Source organism: Ahaetulla prasina, chromosome 2, assembly GCF_028640845.1.
Source record: "Ahaetulla prasina isolate Xishuangbanna chromosome 2, ASM2864084v1, whole genome shotgun sequence".
Taxonomy (NCBI): Eukaryota; Metazoa; Chordata; class Lepidosauria; order Squamata; family Colubridae; genus Ahaetulla; species Ahaetulla prasina.
The window spans coordinates 92,275,783-92,294,888 of record NC_080540.1 but is presented as its reverse complement, the minus strand read 5'-3'; the positions used below and the strand labels follow the sequence as shown (position 1 = coordinate 92,294,888).

At 37.6% G+C, this 19,106-nt stretch overlaps 1 protein-coding gene across 3 annotated transcripts in view; it reads right to left on the bottom strand.

Moving 5' to 3' along the window:
• RASGEF1C (RasGEF domain family member 1C) overlaps positions 1 to 19,106 on the bottom strand; it is a 99,519-nt gene that overhangs the window by 52,902 nt on the left and 27,511 nt on the right. For 2 of the 3 annotated variants that reach the window (XM_058168495.1, XM_058168497.1), the window contains exons 2-3: positions 1,879 to 2,064; positions 520 to 642 (exon numbers count right to left, since the gene is read on the bottom strand). In XM_058168495.1, coding sequence (XP_058024478.1) covers positions 520 to 642; positions 1,879 to 2,058 — 303 coding nt within the window. In that variant the 5' untranslated portion in view covers positions 2,059 to 2,064. The remainder of the gene's footprint in view (positions 1 to 519; positions 643 to 1,878; positions 2,065 to 19,106) is intronic. The other variant, XM_058168496.1, reaches the window with a different exon arrangement.

The window sequence follows — 19,106 nt, the reverse complement described above, 5'->3', positions numbered from 1 at the left end:
AGACAGAGAGCTGTACTTCCAAATACAGATATATTAGCGTCTAACCGTCATGTGCACTTTTTGTGAGCAGCTGTGTGCTGCTCTGGGGAGCTGAGAGTGATGGGTTACCTTAAAAAAGCCAGCTTGTAATCAAAACCTAAGGCAAAGGAGATAAGAGGTGACACAATAACACCAACTCATGAAAGAGTATAATTGACTCTTATTCCCTGGCATCCTAAAGGCTCTAAGAAATGAAATGAACATCACCTGGGAAGAAAAGGAAGAAAGAAGGATACATGAATTACAACTATGCTCTTACTACGTGGAGTTTTGCTGTCAGGCATGGAAGTCCTATTTGAACATGACAAACCTTTAGGATTACAAAACTCTCCATGGGGACAAAGGGACATATGAAGCAAAGGAGATAGAGAGAGAACAGATGCAATAGGAAGCTTTCTCCCAATTCACTGTAATCCTGTTGCCACTCTGTGAATGCTATCCTTACTCATCCTAGCACCTGCAACCATCAAATGTACCAACCTTATCCAGCACTGGGTCATCCAGTTGCTGCTGCTCGATGCACTTGTGACAAACACGGGACAGAAGTTCATGTGGTTCAATGAACAGTCTTGAGCTCAGCAGGAATGTGAAGATATAGGCCTTCTGAGGAAAGGAGACAGGAACAACAGCGGGCTAGAGAATTAAATATGCCAAATTCTTTCTCAAAGGCAGAAGGTCATGTATTTATTTTGAAACAGAATACAGTGGTTGCAATCTCAATCTATCTGGATGGATATAAACAGGGGACACTGTATTTGTGTATTTGGTGTGAATTTTTTAAAGCAACTTTATTAGATTTTAAAATAAATAAAAACTAACAAGGATTATCAATTAAGAATAATTATTGTTTTCTTTTTGTTGACATTCTCTATTACCTAGACTCTTTTGGGATGGGAGCAGGTTATAAGTACTATAAAATAAATATGTAAACAAACAAAAAAACCAATGGCCAACAGATACCAATATTTACAATGGATGGGCAAAAGATGTACTTCTCAATACAGAAGTCTTATAAGAGTGATAAATCATGCTATTTCTTTTCAGAATTACGGATTGTTGTTGTTTTTTTTGTTTACATTTATACCCCGCCCTTCTCCGAAGACTCAGGGCGGCTTACAGTGTATAAGGCAATAGTCTCATTAGTTTTGGCTAATACAAAAGAATAACAGCCACTGTTGAAGTTCAGCTACCTTAAAACTTATTTGTTCTATGCCATGAAAAACAAACAACCCAAACCGCTACATAACAGTGATGCTTAGAAAAGTGCACACATATCAATTTATATTTCTGGTAAACATCTACACAAGCGACACAAGGCAAATGGAACAGAAGACGTTACAATTTACAACCACAATTGAGCCTAAAGTTTTTGTTGCTAAGCAAGACAGTTGTGGAATGAATTTTGCTCCATTTTACCACCTTTCTTGCCAGTTGTTACCTGAATCACTGCAGTTGTTAAGTTAGTAACCCAGTTAAGAGAATCTTACTTCCCTGTTGACTTTGTCAGAAGGTTGCAAAAGGTGATCACATGACCTTGGGACCCAGCATCCATCATAAATACATGCTATCTGCCAAATGCCCAAATTTTAATTATGTGATCATGGGGATGCTGAAATGGTCATAAATGTGAATAACAGCCATAAACCACTTTTTTCAGTGCAGTTGTAACTTTGAACAGTCACTAAATGAATGGTTGTAAATTGAGGACTACCTATATGTTTGTTTGTAACCTGTGTCAAAAGAAATTTTCTTAATTAAAAGATTGTTGAAAGCTTGCAAAAAGTGACGGTCTAGCAGTTCATCAGAGCAAATGGCAGTTCACAATAACCAAACATTTACCTCAGGGTAGTAGTCAGCTGTAGGTATAAGGTGTTGAATTAAAGCATCAAGAGATGCTGAGGTAAGGTTTCCATCTTGAAAGATCAGTCCTCCTTCATCATCTTCTTTGGAGGGATGGAGGTGATGAGGGCTGAAGCCACAGGAAGTAAACATGCTGGCAGAGCTCAGCGTTTGGAGCATGCCTTTCTGGAACAAAGGAAGCACAGATAACATCAGTCAAAGGTACGCCCAAAAATTACCACAGAGCCTGGGAATGAATGAATGAATGTAAGGAAACATTTGCATTTGAAAAAATTCCCACCATCAATTGCATCAAAGAACTCTAACCAGTGGAATATAAAATACGAAATAATCATACAAGTAAAACATCATCATCAACAAAGAACATCAGCAAACTATTCAAAGAAAAAAGTCAATTGAAATAAAAATGCCTTTGGCAGCCAACAGGAAAATAGCCCTAGATTAGTAGAAAACAGATACATTTACTTGTTATAGCTTATCTTCAAATGCTGCTCTGCTACAGTTATGAATTCAGCAAAAAAAATTAACATAAATATCTGTATATTCAGTTTTATTTAATATATTGTAATATATTCTATATAAAATATCTATTTTTAAAAGCAAATACACACATATCTTTTTATTAATACAAAGGCAGCACAAATTTGGAAAAGGCAAATATTGAAGATAATCTTGGAAAGTTTCATATTGGGTTTGTGGTCTTTCAAATCCACTGGTTTTGCTAACTGAAAAGAATTTCATTATCTTTACTTGCAGAATATATAATCAATTAAATAGTTTCTTAGATCTTCCTTTTCTCCCTTTCTATATAGATAGGGACATTTGTGCTCTTCCTGACATCTGGCACTTTACCAGTTCTCCAAGATTCTTGAAGATAATACATTGGGGTTTGGTCAAAACCTAGCCAGCTCCTTCAGTTTCCTAGGATGCAAATAAACTAGTCCTGGAGATTTAAACTTAAGTCAAAGTGAAGAAATATCCCTGACCATGTTTCTCTCAAACTCAAGCTTCAATGCTGCCCTTTCATCCTGCTCTTCACATTTTATTGGAAAGTATTTTATTGTTGTTGGAAAAGATTCAACCATATTAGGAGTTAAGAAGCACTGTCTTTTAATAACAGAATATTGTTATTTTTAAAATAACCCTTGTAAGAAATTACAAGGGAAACACCTTTTACCCTCCTGGTGATATAAAAACTTGAATATTTTGGGATACACCAATCTGCTCTCTCTCTCACATACACACTGCCCAGGCTCAATGGGTTATCTTGTGAGGTTGGCGTAATGCACAATCTCTCAATCACCATCCTGCTGTTTGTCAAGGATATAATGAGGACCTGTACCAATATGCATTGCTGTCACTTTTTAAAATAGCACAGGCAGCCCTTGCTTAATGATTGGTCACTTAATAACCATTCACAGTTATGGCAGATGCCGCCCCACCCCCCCAAAAAAAAATTACTTATGACCCATCTTTGAAGTTATCACTGCCTCAGCCACTGGTAGTCACAATCACATTTTGGACACTTGGTAACCAGTTGTAGTGTCTTGATGGTCATGTGAGCACAATTTGCAACATTCTTTATTGGGTTTGGGCAAAAAAAAAAAAGTCCATTTGGGAGACTCCATTCACAACCACAGTGACTCACTTTATGTCCATCATAAAAAGAGTTGTAAAATTGAGACAGGTTGTGTGGTAACTTGCTTAAATAACCACAACAACTTATGACCAAATTCCTGGGTCAATTGCTGTTATTTTGCGAGGACTCTTTAAATACATTGTCAACTCTTTTCAGTGTTCCTACCTTTTCTTTTGAATAGATGAAAACTTGTTTGATCATAGCCACGTTAGCTTCTCTGCTGCCCTCCACAGATGCCCAAGCATGACTATTGATTCCCTCAGTCAATTTATTCAGATTGAGTTAATGAGCTGCTGTCTGTAGCCCAAGTCAAACTGTCTAAATACTACTTTCCTTGCTCTTGATTGTAGTGAAGCCTTGCAGGAACTCATCCAACCTATCACTGCAAAGCTTCTATTATTTCAATGGAATTGGAAGCCAGCATGAGCCGATATCATGAACCCTTTAAATCTAAAATTCCAGGGCTGGATAAAAAAAGAAAGAACAAACAAAAGAAAGAACAAAAAAAAGAAAGAAAAAAGAAAGAAAGAAAGAAAGAAGGAAGGAAGGAAGGAAGGAAGGAAGGAAGGAAGGAAGGAAGGAAGGAAGGAAGGAAGACCTCTGAATGGAGCTCTGCTGCTAGAAAATACCTGGTCCCATAAAGGTGATTTCTTTGCTAACGTTATATATAGAAATGATTTCCCGTTGCCAAGATACTGATTGGTTTATCTGTGTAAACATGTAAGCCATCACCATATATTAGTTAACATTCTTTAGGCTTTGACACATCTTAGCTTTTTTCATCCCTGATCAGCCCAGAGAACTGGTTGCTGCCATCTACTGTAGCAGGGCCTCTATTTGAATCCACCTTGGGATTAATAGGCCACTGCTTTTTCTCAACTTCCATTTCCTTCTGCCTAAAAGCAATTGCAAAGATTTGTTAAGAAGCAAAAAACTGAAGATACTAAAAATATATGCATGGTTACTTTAATTATTATTCTATTAAATCTAGAGGCTGCATGACTCCAGGATTTGGGCATCTTACGATGAACAAATAAGAAAGAATTGTGACATCAAGCAAGCAAGAACAATGCAGATCCAGAAAACATACATTATAACAAAACCAAAACAAAACACCAACAATCGGCAAGGGCTTCACACCCTTCTTAGTTCCACACTTGAGAGAACTGCTAGGTCTTCTGTCGTGTCCCACTCCTCCGCTGATGGCCGGGTCAGGGAAATCCAAATCAGGCGTGCCTCTGCAGCTATGCCAAAGTCCTAGCAAAGTTCTCAAGACAGGCAGGAGACCAGAAAGTGACTTCAGCAAGATAAGGTAGACTTTGCCTGACTCAGAGAATGCCAGAAAGCAGATCCTTTATATAGGCCATGGGGTGTGGCTCCATGACTCAGCACTTATCCAGGCCTGCCCCTCCCTTCCTTCTGTTGCCGCCGCCTATCAATTCTCCTGAAGCGAGGGTCACTCCAGTCTGCAGCTGTTGGTAATTGACCTTCCTCAGGCTCACATGCTGTGGGGGAGGGGGAGGGGTCTAGTTGCTCCATTTGCCTGGGCATGGAGCCAGGGCTGGGGGCTGGAGGCACTTCTTCTTCTTCAGCCTGTCTGGGCATGGAGCCAGGGCTGGGGCCGGGAGGCATGCTAGGACATTCCTCAGCATTCGGAAGCAGATAAGACGGGCCCGGCTGCGGGGAAAGCAGACGAGGCACATCATCTTCAAAGATATCACCAGCATGGGAATCATATGGATCTCTGGAGGGAAGCTGCTTAAGATGCCAAGTGCCAGGACAGAGAAGATGTGCTTTCTAGGTCCTGATTGGCGGCATCCACTCTGCTTGATCTTTCCAGATGGGCAGAAAGTAATTTGAGATAGGAGGCCTCTCAAATAACCAGTCCCTATGTTACGAAAGGCTTTGTAAGTAATAAGCAGCACCTTAAATTGAAAAGTGGCAATAAAGATGATGACACAAAAGTTATCTATGGATTATTATATTGTATCAATATAGCAGAAGATAGAATGCTTAAAAAGCTTACAGAGATCAGAAAATACTTTGTACATAGGGCCTATTAGGTTAAGAAATTCCCACAAAAGGACAGAACATTAGGTCTCTAGGGCAAATTAGTAACTTGAGTATTAGGAAGTGTTAGGGAGCAATATTTTGTTCTAACTGGTTGACATCCATTATCCTCTGTCCTTTTTTCTAAAGAAATGCTTAAAATTAGAAGCATTCTTTCTGCTTGTGTCATCAAGGCTACTGAAATAATTAATGATTATTGTACAAATAATGATCGCATACATATCAGCATTTGGGGGAAGGAGGATTTCAAAGCAGAAAAATCAAAATGAATACCATATGGTGGCAAAAATCAAGAAATTGGTTGAACATATAGAACATAAAAGTACCAGGATTAGTTTTTTAAAGGAAAATTGACAGTACAAAGAAAAGTCAAGTCAATCTTTTGCACGTCCCTTAGTTATTATGATTTTGTTTACATATATTAGGCAGCTACAATTCTTATCAACATATCATCCACCTCAATGCTTTGACAAAATCAGATTATATGATGAAAATGTTCTATTTAGGTATAATTTGATAAAGACACCAATCCTAATGCTCCTTTAGATTTAGACCATTGGCTAACAACTGTCAGGTTAATCACATGAACAAAACAATGTAGGGGATGGGGGAAAAGGCAGAAATTATTTCATGTGAATTGTTGGAAGACCTCTGGACCCAACTGTGTGGAAGTCCAGGCTCCAGCTGCAGAATGCTCATTACATCACCATTCAATCAAAAGGCCAGGAAAGTTTGGTCACTGGCACTTTTACATTTAACAGAAAGTCTTGTGGCAAGTGATAATGATATTGTCGGTATTGGCTGCCACCCGAATTGCCAAGTCCTAAGAAAAGAAACAAAACAGCCCTTTCCTAATTAAAAATCCAAACAGAATGCATGCAGTCTTGTTCTTAATTTCAAAGGACAAAATACTTGTAATCGGTGGCTGAATGCATGATATTCTGGGACTAAGAATTTGGCTGCCTTTCATTTCTAATATTATATGCACCATTAGATTTCATTCTGCCTGAACATTAGAAATATGGTCAAATCCCATTACTAATTTCCAATTCTCTCAATAATGTATTATTTTGTTTACACGGAAACAAAGATTGCCGGAATTGATAGTTTTCTTCATCCTACTCTCTTTCAATGGATGGAGATTTCAAATTTCCAGGTGAGCAGATCGGGGAAGGGTGGGCTATCTACGAACATATACGAAATCAGGAACAAATAGCCGATATTGAACTATCACAGTCCCAAGTCTGCACGCTATTTTCTTCAATAAAAATGACAAACCTCTATAGACCTATCCTATGTGAAGCAATAAATTATTATTATCTCCATGCCACTTCTAGTTTTGTTAGACAATGAGAAACTTAAGGGGTCCCTCTTTATAGACCATCAAATGGCACTTCAGTTACTTTAAAAATATAAGCACAACCAAATTATTCTCGGAATTATATTTAGATTTAAATATAGCTTGCAAAATATAGTGAGGAAATGGATGGATGGTTTTCAGAGTTGTTAAAAAATGTTATGACATATGGTGATATCTATGCTAACACAGAATTTTCAGAGTGGTAAGTCAAGCCTTACACAATGTAAGCCGCCCTGAGTCTTCGGAGAAGGGCGGGATATAAATTCAAATTTAAAAAAAAAAAAGCATGATCCATCCACCAATCTTCTAAGAACCAGCAGATGAGGCTATTACCAAAACCAGGCTGTTTAGAATAAATTTGCTAGCTTCAATGCAAAGATATGGTTTAAACTATCTACTTGAACATTTTCTCATTTTTTCTGTATAAGGCCAATAAAACAGTCCAGAATCCAGAAAATTACTTCAGTCATACATTAGTCAGAATTTATCACTTTTCTTGAGCATGCCCAGTTTGTTATGAACGGCTTTGAAATGATCTGCTGTGCAGCATACATTGAGTACTTAAGAGAATGTGGAACCCTTAATTCAGAAAGTACTTTGGCTATAAATGCAACAATTCAATTATCTCTATTTTGAGGAAAGCAGTTTCTTTCAGTCTCATATCTGAAATACAAAAACGGAAATACTACAGGGCTATTGTGAGGATTACTGAAATAATATGCTATTTATAATAAAAATAACTCCAAGTTATGCTAAACATATACCATTAAATGCCCTATTCTCTGAACTGTCATCATAATAAAAATATATTGTGATGCCGTTTCATTCTGCTGCCGAATAATTTTTGCTAATTTTTTATTCATTCAGCATCGCAATATATATATCTGATTATGGTGGCAACTATGACACATTCAAGCTATATTCATACAAGATGTTGAACCATAGTTTGCTTAATTTCATTTGGTTGATACTAATCCATAAATCCATAGTTTGCAAATCATACTAGCTAGATTCACACATATTAGCATATATACAAACTTAGACACAAACTAATATTGGAATTATTAAAAAATGAATCCATGCAGAAAAGATAGTAGACTCTATATTAGACTCTAATAGCCTGTACTCTTGCTTCTAGTTATCTCAGTACTTCCAACTCATTTATCTTTCTTTGGTATTGGCATTTCATTTTTCTCCCAAGAAATTCAGGAATATATGAGTCCATTTAGTAGATCTGCTTGATAGAAGCTTAAGAATATTATGAGAACCAATCACTACACTTCACAAATCCAGCTACACAATGTATATATAAATGTATACAGTGGTCAATAGTACCCTCACGATTGATGGGACCATCCAAGGAGTCAATAAAAGGGGGAGGATTAAAAGGCAGTTGATAAATTGATAAATAAATAAGTTGATAAATAAAGTTGATAAATCCTATTGTTATCTTCCTTATAGCAAATTAATATAGTTGATGCATATTTTTTTACTTTTATATATATATATATATATATATATATATATATATATATATATATTTTCTTCAAGATATGTTTTATCTATGACAATTGTTTGTGTATACTGTTGTGACAAAAAGAAATAATTAAAAAAAATGATGGAAGATCAATTGGGGTCAATTAACCTTCTAGATTTCTGTAGATTTCTACATCATTTCCTGAAGATGAGGTGGCTGGAGGAGAGACAGTGTTATGCAGAGTTGGATGGTCAGCCCCCAGCGAGAACAGCCTTGAATTATCTCTATTATTGGTTAATCTTCAATTCGATTCACAGTCGCAAGTGTGCTGCATGGGCTTCTGCCTTGTCATACGGTAGCAGCAGCCTGAGCAAGATCCGAGCTCCAGGCCTGACAGAGCACAAACCGTGGTTTCTGTCTGCTCCAGAGCCACAAGGTGAGCTGCAGAAGAGAGGGTCCCTTGGCTGCAAGGTTGCCTGGCAATGGAGGCAGGGTCAGGGCTGGTGAGAGAGCTCCAGAAACACCTTCAGGTGCCCAAAGAGACAGAACAAGAGGCAGCTTCCAGCTCTGCTGATCCGTGGGGCCGAAATTAACGGCTCACTGAATCACACTGCGTACTGCCTCCCACAAACAGATGTGGCCATTGGAGTCACGCTGGCAGGGTGGGAAGGGGCCATACCTCTATGAGATGATTAGGGAAGAGAAGGAGCCATCGTGCCAAAAGCAGCCTCAGGGATCACTGTCAGTGTTTGTGAGGGGACATGTGGTTGGGCTGCCTCCTGTGCTGGCCACACCCACCCCTTCACTATATAGGGCTTATTTTTGGGATAGGGCTTATTTTCAGGGAAACACGGTAGTATTATTAGTTAAATCACCAACTATTAAATTATATTCATATAGTCAATGAACAATCAGAAACTTCATGAAGGAGTCAACCAGATGAAAAATTGGAGGAGTCCTGGCTTAAATGGTTTGTAGCTTGGTTAAATGTGTAACTACTCCAAGCAAATTTTGTAGCTGAGTAAGATTCTAAATTCAGATGTCTTGATTCCACTTTCATCTCACAATCCACTATTATCACAGTGAAAATTTAGAAACCCTTCATGTGTAACACAATTGAAAACAGAATTGCTGGGAAGCTGCTCCTCCCCTTGCCACAGAAGAATTGTCTATCATACAGCCAGATTCAACATTTTGTTTATTTACTTATTATGTGTTTATTAAATTAATACGCTGCTCATGTCACCAAGGGGCAATTCTAGGCAGCTTACAACCAAGTAAAAATAACAAGATAAATTATTAAAATAATAAATACATTTTATTTTGACAGTGCATATTTTCATACTAAGGAGATAGTAAATTTTTCAGGCTGTGAAAATTGCTAGTAAAAATATAAATTGACACAATATTTTCATATTCTCTGAACCCCTAATCAAAGGGTAAACTGGACATGTTTGAAGTTTTTCTTTGTTCTTATTCTGCTTCAAAGTGCAAAGTTCTTTTTCTTTTCTTTCTGAAATACTGCAGAGCTATGGACAGAGAGATGGTTCTGGCTTGTAGAAAAGATATAAAAGGCTGAGTAATATCTTTCTATTCTTATCAGTTCTTCCTATTCCATATCCTTTTATTTGCTACATTCATTTAAATTACAGCATAGCTGTTATCATAGTTGCCTGCAGCTAATGCTATTAAAATAGATATGAATTGACTTTTGCTGTGGAATATCTTGATGTATTATGTACAAGAAAAGTAATAACTGAAAACAGATTGTATCAATATTGTTTGGGAGCATTATGCATCCTGCCCACAAAAGTCAGTTGTCAAAGAAACATGAAATATGATTTCTATCCTAATCAAGAGCTGCTGAAAATTATAACCTAGCATTTAAAGCTGGAAATCATTCCACAGAACTAAACAATAGTAGATGGATGAAGAATATTATTTGCAAAAACTTTGAAGATACCACAATGTGGCAAAAACTATACTGAAATGACTTTATGGACAATGGAAAACAAAGTAAGCTGGAAGCCGAATGGAGGTATGCAAATCGAAAAAGCAACGTTCTCAATGAAATTAAAATTTAGAAACAGTAAGAGTAAGGCTGTGCTTTTTTGCACTTTGGGAAGCCTTTGCACATTGGGAAGCCTTTGAAAGCAGGCTTCCCAATGAACATATACAAACATCTCTTATAAAACAACTAAAGTCATTTAAAAAGCTTTTGCGACTTCTCTGGATACTTGCTCTTGGAAGTGAACAATTAGGTTTGGGGTGGAGAATTGGAAAAGGTTCAAGGCAATGGTGCTTGTATTCTTTACAAAGGTTCACCACAAAGCAATTGTGGGATTGTAACAGAGGCATTCTTGCAGGGGTGAACTAATTAACACATGCAGTGTGACAAAACACAATTGCGAGGATGGTTTACACTCCTTGGAAACTCATTACCTGGTGATGACATATATCAGCAACAGGGCCTGATGTTAATAGGTTTCCTGGCACAAATTTATGGATATCTATTCAGAAGTAAATCTGACAAAGCTCAATGGGGTTTCGTGCCAAGTAAAGATCTTATCAGTTGATTTTATCAACTGATCAAATAATCTTGCTTATGGTCAGGAAAATGCAAATATTTTTAAATATTGGACTAAAGAATTTTTTTTAAAAAAGCATTGCAAGGACTGAATTGCCATGATTTGGCACAATAGCATTCTGAAATGATATGGAGGGAAAAGAACTAATTTTGTGGCTGACACTTGCTCTTGGCTTAACACACGTAGGCAGAGTTGCATATTTTGATGCGCACCAAGTTATTTAATGGCAAACTGTAGCTGTTTGCTGCCAATATAGTTGATTTGTTGCTGTCATTCCATTTCCCAATGAACTATTATTTTATTACTATAAACCATGAGTGACTTATTGCTTAGAGCAAAACAGCTGCTTCTGTTTACTCATAAAGATATTGAGTTATCTTTGCCTCATACATCATTTTCTACAACTGCTGAGAACAGAAGGAAGATGAAGCCTTTCCCCCGATTTTAACAAGTTGCCTATTTAAAGTACCTGATAAAGATAGCCATTAGTAGCTGTCAAATTATCTGCAGTACAGGCACTGATGGAACCACAGTGGTGATTACAGGAACAGCGAATAATTCATGTTGTCTACAAGAAAGTAGAATGAAGCTGGAATCACGCTTGGCTCATCTGGGAAGTGGAAGGCTTGACTGCTGCTGTGAATCTTCTTCAGCTAATGAGAAATAAAAATATATACAGTATCTGTGGATCTTTGCCAAAGGACTCCAGCAAACTGTGCCTGCTTGATTTTCAGTTATTCTTTCCTCCTCCTGAGGCTCAGAGTACCTCAAGTGAGGTGTTTTAGGAGGTGCAGAAATCTACAATAGGAGTAAGTTCCACTATGCAACAGACTTGGGACTACATAATGTTATATACAGTCTAACAAGGTTAAATTGCGGCTTTAAATTTTTGTACTTTCTTACAAAGGAAAAAAAAGCTATTAGTATCTTGTGAAACTATTCCCTCTTCTTAAAGGTCTACTGTATAAATTTATTTTCAACACATTCAAAATATTCCTGTATATTTAAAGCTAGAAGCAGAATTGTCTTCTGTTCACCTTTTCAGCAGGCCATAAATATATAATAAGTGCACATCCTTCCTGTCAGCCACAATAAAAAAGACCCCAGTGACCAAACAAGCAGAATAATGAACCTATGTGACATAATAATCCATGTGAATCATAAAAAAGATAAACAGGAACAGCTTCAAATTCACATAATATAGCAAAATGTAAATTCAGAAGCTTTTTCTTCAAACAGATTTTTCCTTTCAATTGGCACTATTATTACAGGTAGTCCTTGACTTACAACAGTTTATTTAGTGACTCTTTGAAGTTACAACAGCACTGAAAAAGTGACATTTTTTCACACTATTGACTGTTGCAGCATCCCCACAGTCACATGCTCAACCTTCAGAATCTTGGCAACTGACTCATATTTACGACGGTTACAGTGTTCGGGGACATGTGACTGACAAGCAAAGTCAATGGGGATGCCAGATTCACTTAACAACTATGGCAAGAAAAGTTGTAAAGCAGGGCCAAACTCATTTAACAAATATCTCACTTATCAACATAAATTTTGGGCTCGATTGTGGTCATAAATCGAGAACTAGCTGTGTATCATTATGGGCCTGGATTATTCAGAACTAGGAAAATCCCTTTGAACCCTATTAGGAATTAATGACAAGGATTCTTCATCGAATTGAAGTAATTATTTGGAATTCAATGCTATAACAGTGAGTATATACACGAGTTCAAGCATTCTAATCTTTAAAAAGCTGGCCATCTAAATCAATCTGTCATATTTTAAGTTCTGTTCTTCTGCTCTTAAAATGTAAACAGACTTATGAAGATTACATTTTTAAAAAACCCAAAATTTTCAAATGATATTAGAATGGGATACAATGGCAGACTAAGGAAGTAATTATTTTATTAAAATGATCTAATTTGTATGAGATCCTGACTTCCTGAAACATTCAATATTTTGGGGCTAGAAGATTGGGGTAGATCAACCCACAGACCTAACAGTGACAAAATGAACCTGGAAATTTCACATCACGTCTGCAACAAGGAGACTGCATGCCATACTTTCAATTCAGTGCTCCTATAAGCTCAGTGCTTCCTGCTTTCTGTCTCATCCACCAGCAACAGCAACAGCAACTAACATTTTGCTCCATGAATATAAAGGAGATTCGAAGAAACAAGGAAACCATATGGGCAAGATGACACACCAACAGAATAATGTGGCAAAAGGGGCATTTAGATCAAGTTCAACCCTGCTCAAAGCTGCAATTCAAAATATAGCATCCCAGGAGCCATGGGTGTTAGGCTCTATTTCAACATATTCAGTGGGGAAAAAAATGGCACAAAAGCAATCCCTGAGCAATTAGTTCCAAAGCTGAATTGCTGTTATTATTCCGAGGTTTTTCTCTAGCCTTCAGTCCATTATGCCATGTCTTGCATTCTGGAACGTGAGCGAACAAGAACTTAACCTTCTTCTATGTGACAACCTTTCATATGTATGCATACACAGACTACCTATCCCTTCTATATCTCCAATAAATCCCAATAATTCTAATCCCCAGAAGAGCAAAGCAATTAAGTGAAATCAAAATCTGGCAAAGAGCTACAAGCCAGAAATGTGTCTGGCTCAGTACTTAAAAGAAGAGGAAAACAAAAGCTGAATTTCTATTTAAGACCGTCTTCCTCGTCTTCTGTGACCTTCCTAGCTCATATGTGTCCCTCTCTGTTACCAGAATTTTATCTTTCAGAGATGAAAAAGAAACACTGGCATAGGACAATGAATCTGGGAAGCTACTCTTTTTTCATTCTTACAGAAATACAAAATGAGTCACATCACATACTATTTACACAACAATAAAAGTTGTAATAGTTCAGTAGCTAACTTGCTGTTCTTCCAAATGTACCAGATGGTGAATCCAAAAACTTTCAATCAACATGGTTATTGTTAAGTACATCAATTGAGAATCCTGAGAGAGAGGCTAACAGGTTGGAGATAGGCTCCTCTATAGTGTCAACCTATGAAACCTGGAAGTAGATTAACCACAAATGTATTACAGAATGCTTTCTGAATTAAGTAGACATGAAAGGACTTGGATTATCAGGCATGCTCAGGCTGAGTTCACCAGCTTTTTTACCTCAGATAATTATAATGTTTGTATTTTTTCAAAAATATTTTGCAAGCCAACTATTTGTTGCTTAATCTCAATTATTCTCATCCAGTTTTTTTTTTTTAACCCTGCCTTCTTTATGTCCTGGAAGTTGTGTAAGGCATACAAAACAGTGTTACATTAAAATTAATTGCCAGCATCCTGTTTGTGAGAGCAAGGTCACCTTTCTAGCAAAGTGCTAGTATTTGTTCATGTCTGTAAATTTTGTTTGAAAGGGGGAATGAAGTAATTAACATGAATTTGGAAGATAAGTCCCAAGTAGAATATAAACAGCAAGAAGATATATGGGCAATTACATTAAATACCAATCAAAATTTCAGCCACACAACAGTTCTCCTGAGCATTTAATCTATTATCTCATATAACTTCCTTCTTTATGTTTGCACCACCAACTAAAAAAACCCAACAACTTCAGCTACCATCTGGATAACTAAACTATTTGACCTTAAAATACAGCAATGGAACAAAATTAAACCTATACAAAAGATTAGGAAATAGCTTAGTACCAAACCAGATAATTATCATGGCTTTTGGGCAAGGGGGGATGCTCAAGGGAGTGACTTCTTACATACTGTATATAGTATTTATAAGATTTTTCATTTACTTCAGTGTCTTTTTTAAAAAAAAATGATAACAGCCAATGCGATCGCCATGTAAAGCCAACTCTCTTCCTGCTAACTGTCTGGACACACAAATACGTCCTGCAGATCCTGAGTTTAAAAATATGGAGGTCTTCTTCCTGAGGAGTATCTGATAGGAAAAGCAGAAGGAAAACCTCTTCCTTTCGCTGGACTGTTAAGGTGACATTTCAGGATCTGAGGGAAAATAAGTAAAGCAGAAGCAACTCTGTGGTCCAAAACAAGCAAATGCAGACAATCAGGAGGATTGGTGACAGCTTCAAAATCAAAGTAGGAAAAGAAGGAGGGACTTAGCCATGTGCTCACCACTTCTTATTTCAAGCAGTTCTCACTGACAATACTAATTGGGATTAGGAACTCTGTTGTTAAGCATAATAGTCATAAGGCACAATGTCTTCTGACCATGGTGATTTATGATGGCAGTTGTGGCACTTCCAGTTGCATCATTAGGCAAATTCAAGGGTGGTATTCAAATGTGAGAGCAGAACCTTTTGCGCATGCGCAGAGCATCAAAAATAGTATTTTGTCACATGATTGCCTCCTGCTGGCTTTCCTCCTGCTGGTTTCCCCATTGACTTTAGTTGTTGGATTTTGGCAGTGAAGGTCGCAAATGGCAATCATGTTATTGCATGAAGCTGCAGTGTTGTAATTGCAAACCAGTTGCTGAACGTTGTGATCACATGATTGCAGAGGTGTTGTGTCAGTTGCAGCTATGAGACATCTTGTTCAGCACTGTTGTAACTTTAAATGGCTGCTGAAGAAGTGTGTGTTAAGCACCATCTATGATGAGCTTAGAACAGACCCAAAATTTATATTCTGGGTCAGGTCCATAGATGCTAAGGCAAGCTATATGGGCCAGAAGCAGTATCCAAAATTAAGTTAACCAGACATAGTACATCACCTATCTCTAATCTACTGTATAATTCATGCCTGTGTGCACAATGCCACTGGGAACTGAAAATGCACAAAATGGATGTACACCAGTGACGCATACAAATTCAAAAGCAGTATTCAGATAAAATTTCAGAGACTGGATATGTTTCAAGAGCTTTTCAGAAAATGAATAAATGTGCAGGTGTAAGAAGAAAGAGAAATGGTTATATACTGTTTTTCCAAAAGGGTGTTTATAAAGGAGCTGTGAGAAAAACCTTAATAAGATTCTGTGAAAATTACCAGAACAGGATTCTATTATTGTAACTTCACAGTAAAACTAGTATTAGTACTCATGGTTTTGGTTTGTGTCTAGACTACCTCAAATGGCTTGCAAATCTGAAAGCACTTCCTCCCTCCCCTGCCTTTACGTTCCAGAGAACTAGGGAGAGTCCCTTCTGAGATGTTTTCTCCAGCCCCATTCTTTCTTTAGATTCAGATTTCATTTATCAGACTATTGTCTAGGCTGTGGTTCTTCCTGCTGTGTCCCAATCAGGGCTGGGATTCAGCCAGTTCTCTCCAGATCGCACGAACTGGTAGCAGTGACTGTGGGAGGCTTCGCCGAACCACCCGGACGTAATGCGCAACTACTGCGCATGCACAGAAGGCCATGTGCATAGGTAGCACATGCGCTCACATTTGCGAACCAGTAGGGAAGGTAAGTGAATCCCACCTCTGGTCCCAAGGTTACACTCAGACCCATTACAAAAACTGATTCGCTCCTTTTTATAATGCCAGGTGAAAATTGAGCAATGTTTAAAATTATTTACTATTTTTGGGAGAGTAAGTATTTTCTGAGGAAAATCGGACTGCAGCAGTTTTTCTGGACTCCAGGAGATCAGAGTGATAGTTCTTCCAGTTCTTAGGTGTAAATTTAATTGGAAGCCTATCACTCTCTGTATGAAGGACAGAGAGTAGCTATGAAGAGTTTCTGGGGAGTGAGAGCAGAAGGAAGTGCATTCTTAGTTTATATTCCTAACTTTAAGAAATTAAAGAATTTTTAATTTAAATTTAAGCTAATTCTTAACTTAAAGCCCTAGTGGGAGTGGTTTTGAGGGACTAAATGAGTATCAAAGCTGAAGCCTCAGGCTTAGGCACGATAAATAATAAGTGGAAACTGCAAAGGAATAAAGTGGGCTGCCAAAAGTCCCCATCGACCAGATGGCTACTTCTGAGTCACAGGACAAAGACAACATACCTATTACATATTGGGTATTCCCTCCCCCCCCCCAAGTTCCTGCTGTGCTTTCATCACAATCCACAGGGGTGGATGGTGGGTGGGAGAGGGTTGTTCCTGGAAGGGATGAGTGAAGAACCCTGGGAGAATATGCCAACAATATATACTTTCATCACAGGTCACAAAAAGCATGAAGATCATCCCAGTTTCCCAGGTAATATAAGCAGGCACCTATGCTGGACAGCAGCAATGTAGGAAGATCTTAGAGAAATGATCACCATAATAACGATGGTAAATATATAATTTCATACCAAATAGGAGACGACAATGGTATACCACTCAAATGACATGACACAATCACACACTAACATCTTAAGAGCCATGATGGTGCAATCCTCAGAAGGCAGTATTGCAGGCTGACTCAGCTCATTGCCAGGAGCTCAGTCCTGACCAGCTCAAGGTTCCATCCTTCTGAGATCAGTAAAATGAGGACCCAGATTATCAGGGGCAATATGCCAACTCTGTAAAGCAGGGCTCTCCAACCTTGGCAACTCAAAGTCTGGGAGACTTCAACTCCCAGAATTCCCCAGCCAGCAAAGTCCTAATAATTTTTAAGGGAATAAATAAATGGAATCTTTTTGTAAATATACAACTCCTTTTAAAAGTGATTGCAAACAGTTCTGTAAAGAAAATAAAAAAAGCTTCAGTTACTTCAAAAGAAAAAAATAATGACGGGTCATTGGTTTGGTGTTAAAAGCAAACAAACAAAGAGGACGAAATGATAACATGAACTAGATACTTGAGAGAAGATATTAATTCAAGCAACCCTCCACTCTTGGAAGGATGCCACCATTTTTAATGGGTTCACAAAATAATGGATTATGGGCAAATCAAAGGAGATATGCAAATGAAAAGCACACAGCAATTTTACAAAAACCTAATATACATTCGGCATGAGTCTATGTTTTAAAGGAGAACTTGCAAAAAAAATGGTATAATAAGCCTACAACTATACTCATTTCAAAACATTGAAACTGAAATTTTAAAAGGAAGATAAATAGCCTTTTTGCAAATCATTGCTTGATAGGAGCACCTGGCATGTTTAGCTGTTCTTTTCATATTTTATTTTCTGTGGTAAAACTACAGAACAACCAGGTAATAGGCTTTCTGATTTGGCACAAGCCTGAGCTGAGGGAAGAACTGAGAGAAATATTTGGGGGGTGGGGAGAGAAATAAGGAGATGAAACTGATATTCTGAAGAGTGGAATAAAGTAATATTAATATCCAAGGAAAAATGATGAAAAAGTCATAAATGCTGTGGGAATGTTGAAATATGGTAAAATTGCAAGGGTAAATTCTGTAACTGGAGAAATAAAATCAAGGCGGTTTACTTATGGAGTGGGTGTATGAGTTTTAAATACATGTATGAAGACTGCATTAATTTGGAAAATACCATTACCCCTCTACGAACAGACAAAGGAGGCAGGAGAAACACGAAACTAAATTGAACACAGTGAGAAACCTCAGAAGTGTGTATAGTAAAACAGGAAGAGATAGAATCAAAACTGAATGAGTGATGAATGTGGATTAAACACAAAAGTGGGCAACTAATATAAAAGAAGAACACTGAGGAGGTGGGATCATATGGAGCGACAGAGGATCAAATGGCAAAACAAATACAGAAAAGAAGAATGATTTAATGGGGAGGAAGGGAAGACCAAGACAGACTTGCTAGATGATGACAGCCTGAAAAACCAGATGCAAGATTAGTTTAAAGAAAAAAAGGGCAACAAATAAATTGATGGATGGACATGATTTTAGTTCTGCTTCCTTTTTCTTTTCCTATGCCTTTAATTTCTTTGCCTTGCTATGACTTACTCCTTGTCTGCACTTTGCCTTAGTCCTTCGTGAGAAGGGCGGTATACAAATTAAAATATTATTATTATTATTATTATTATTATTATTATTATTATTATTATTATTATTATTATTATTATTATTATTATTATGTTAGTTAACCTTAAAGGCAGTGGTTCTCAACCTGTGGGTCGCGACCCCATTGGGGGTCGAATGACGATTTGCCAGGGGTCGCCTAAGACCATCAGAAATATGGGAAGTATACTTGCGAGTCGAAGAATTGTGAATTCGGCTTCAGG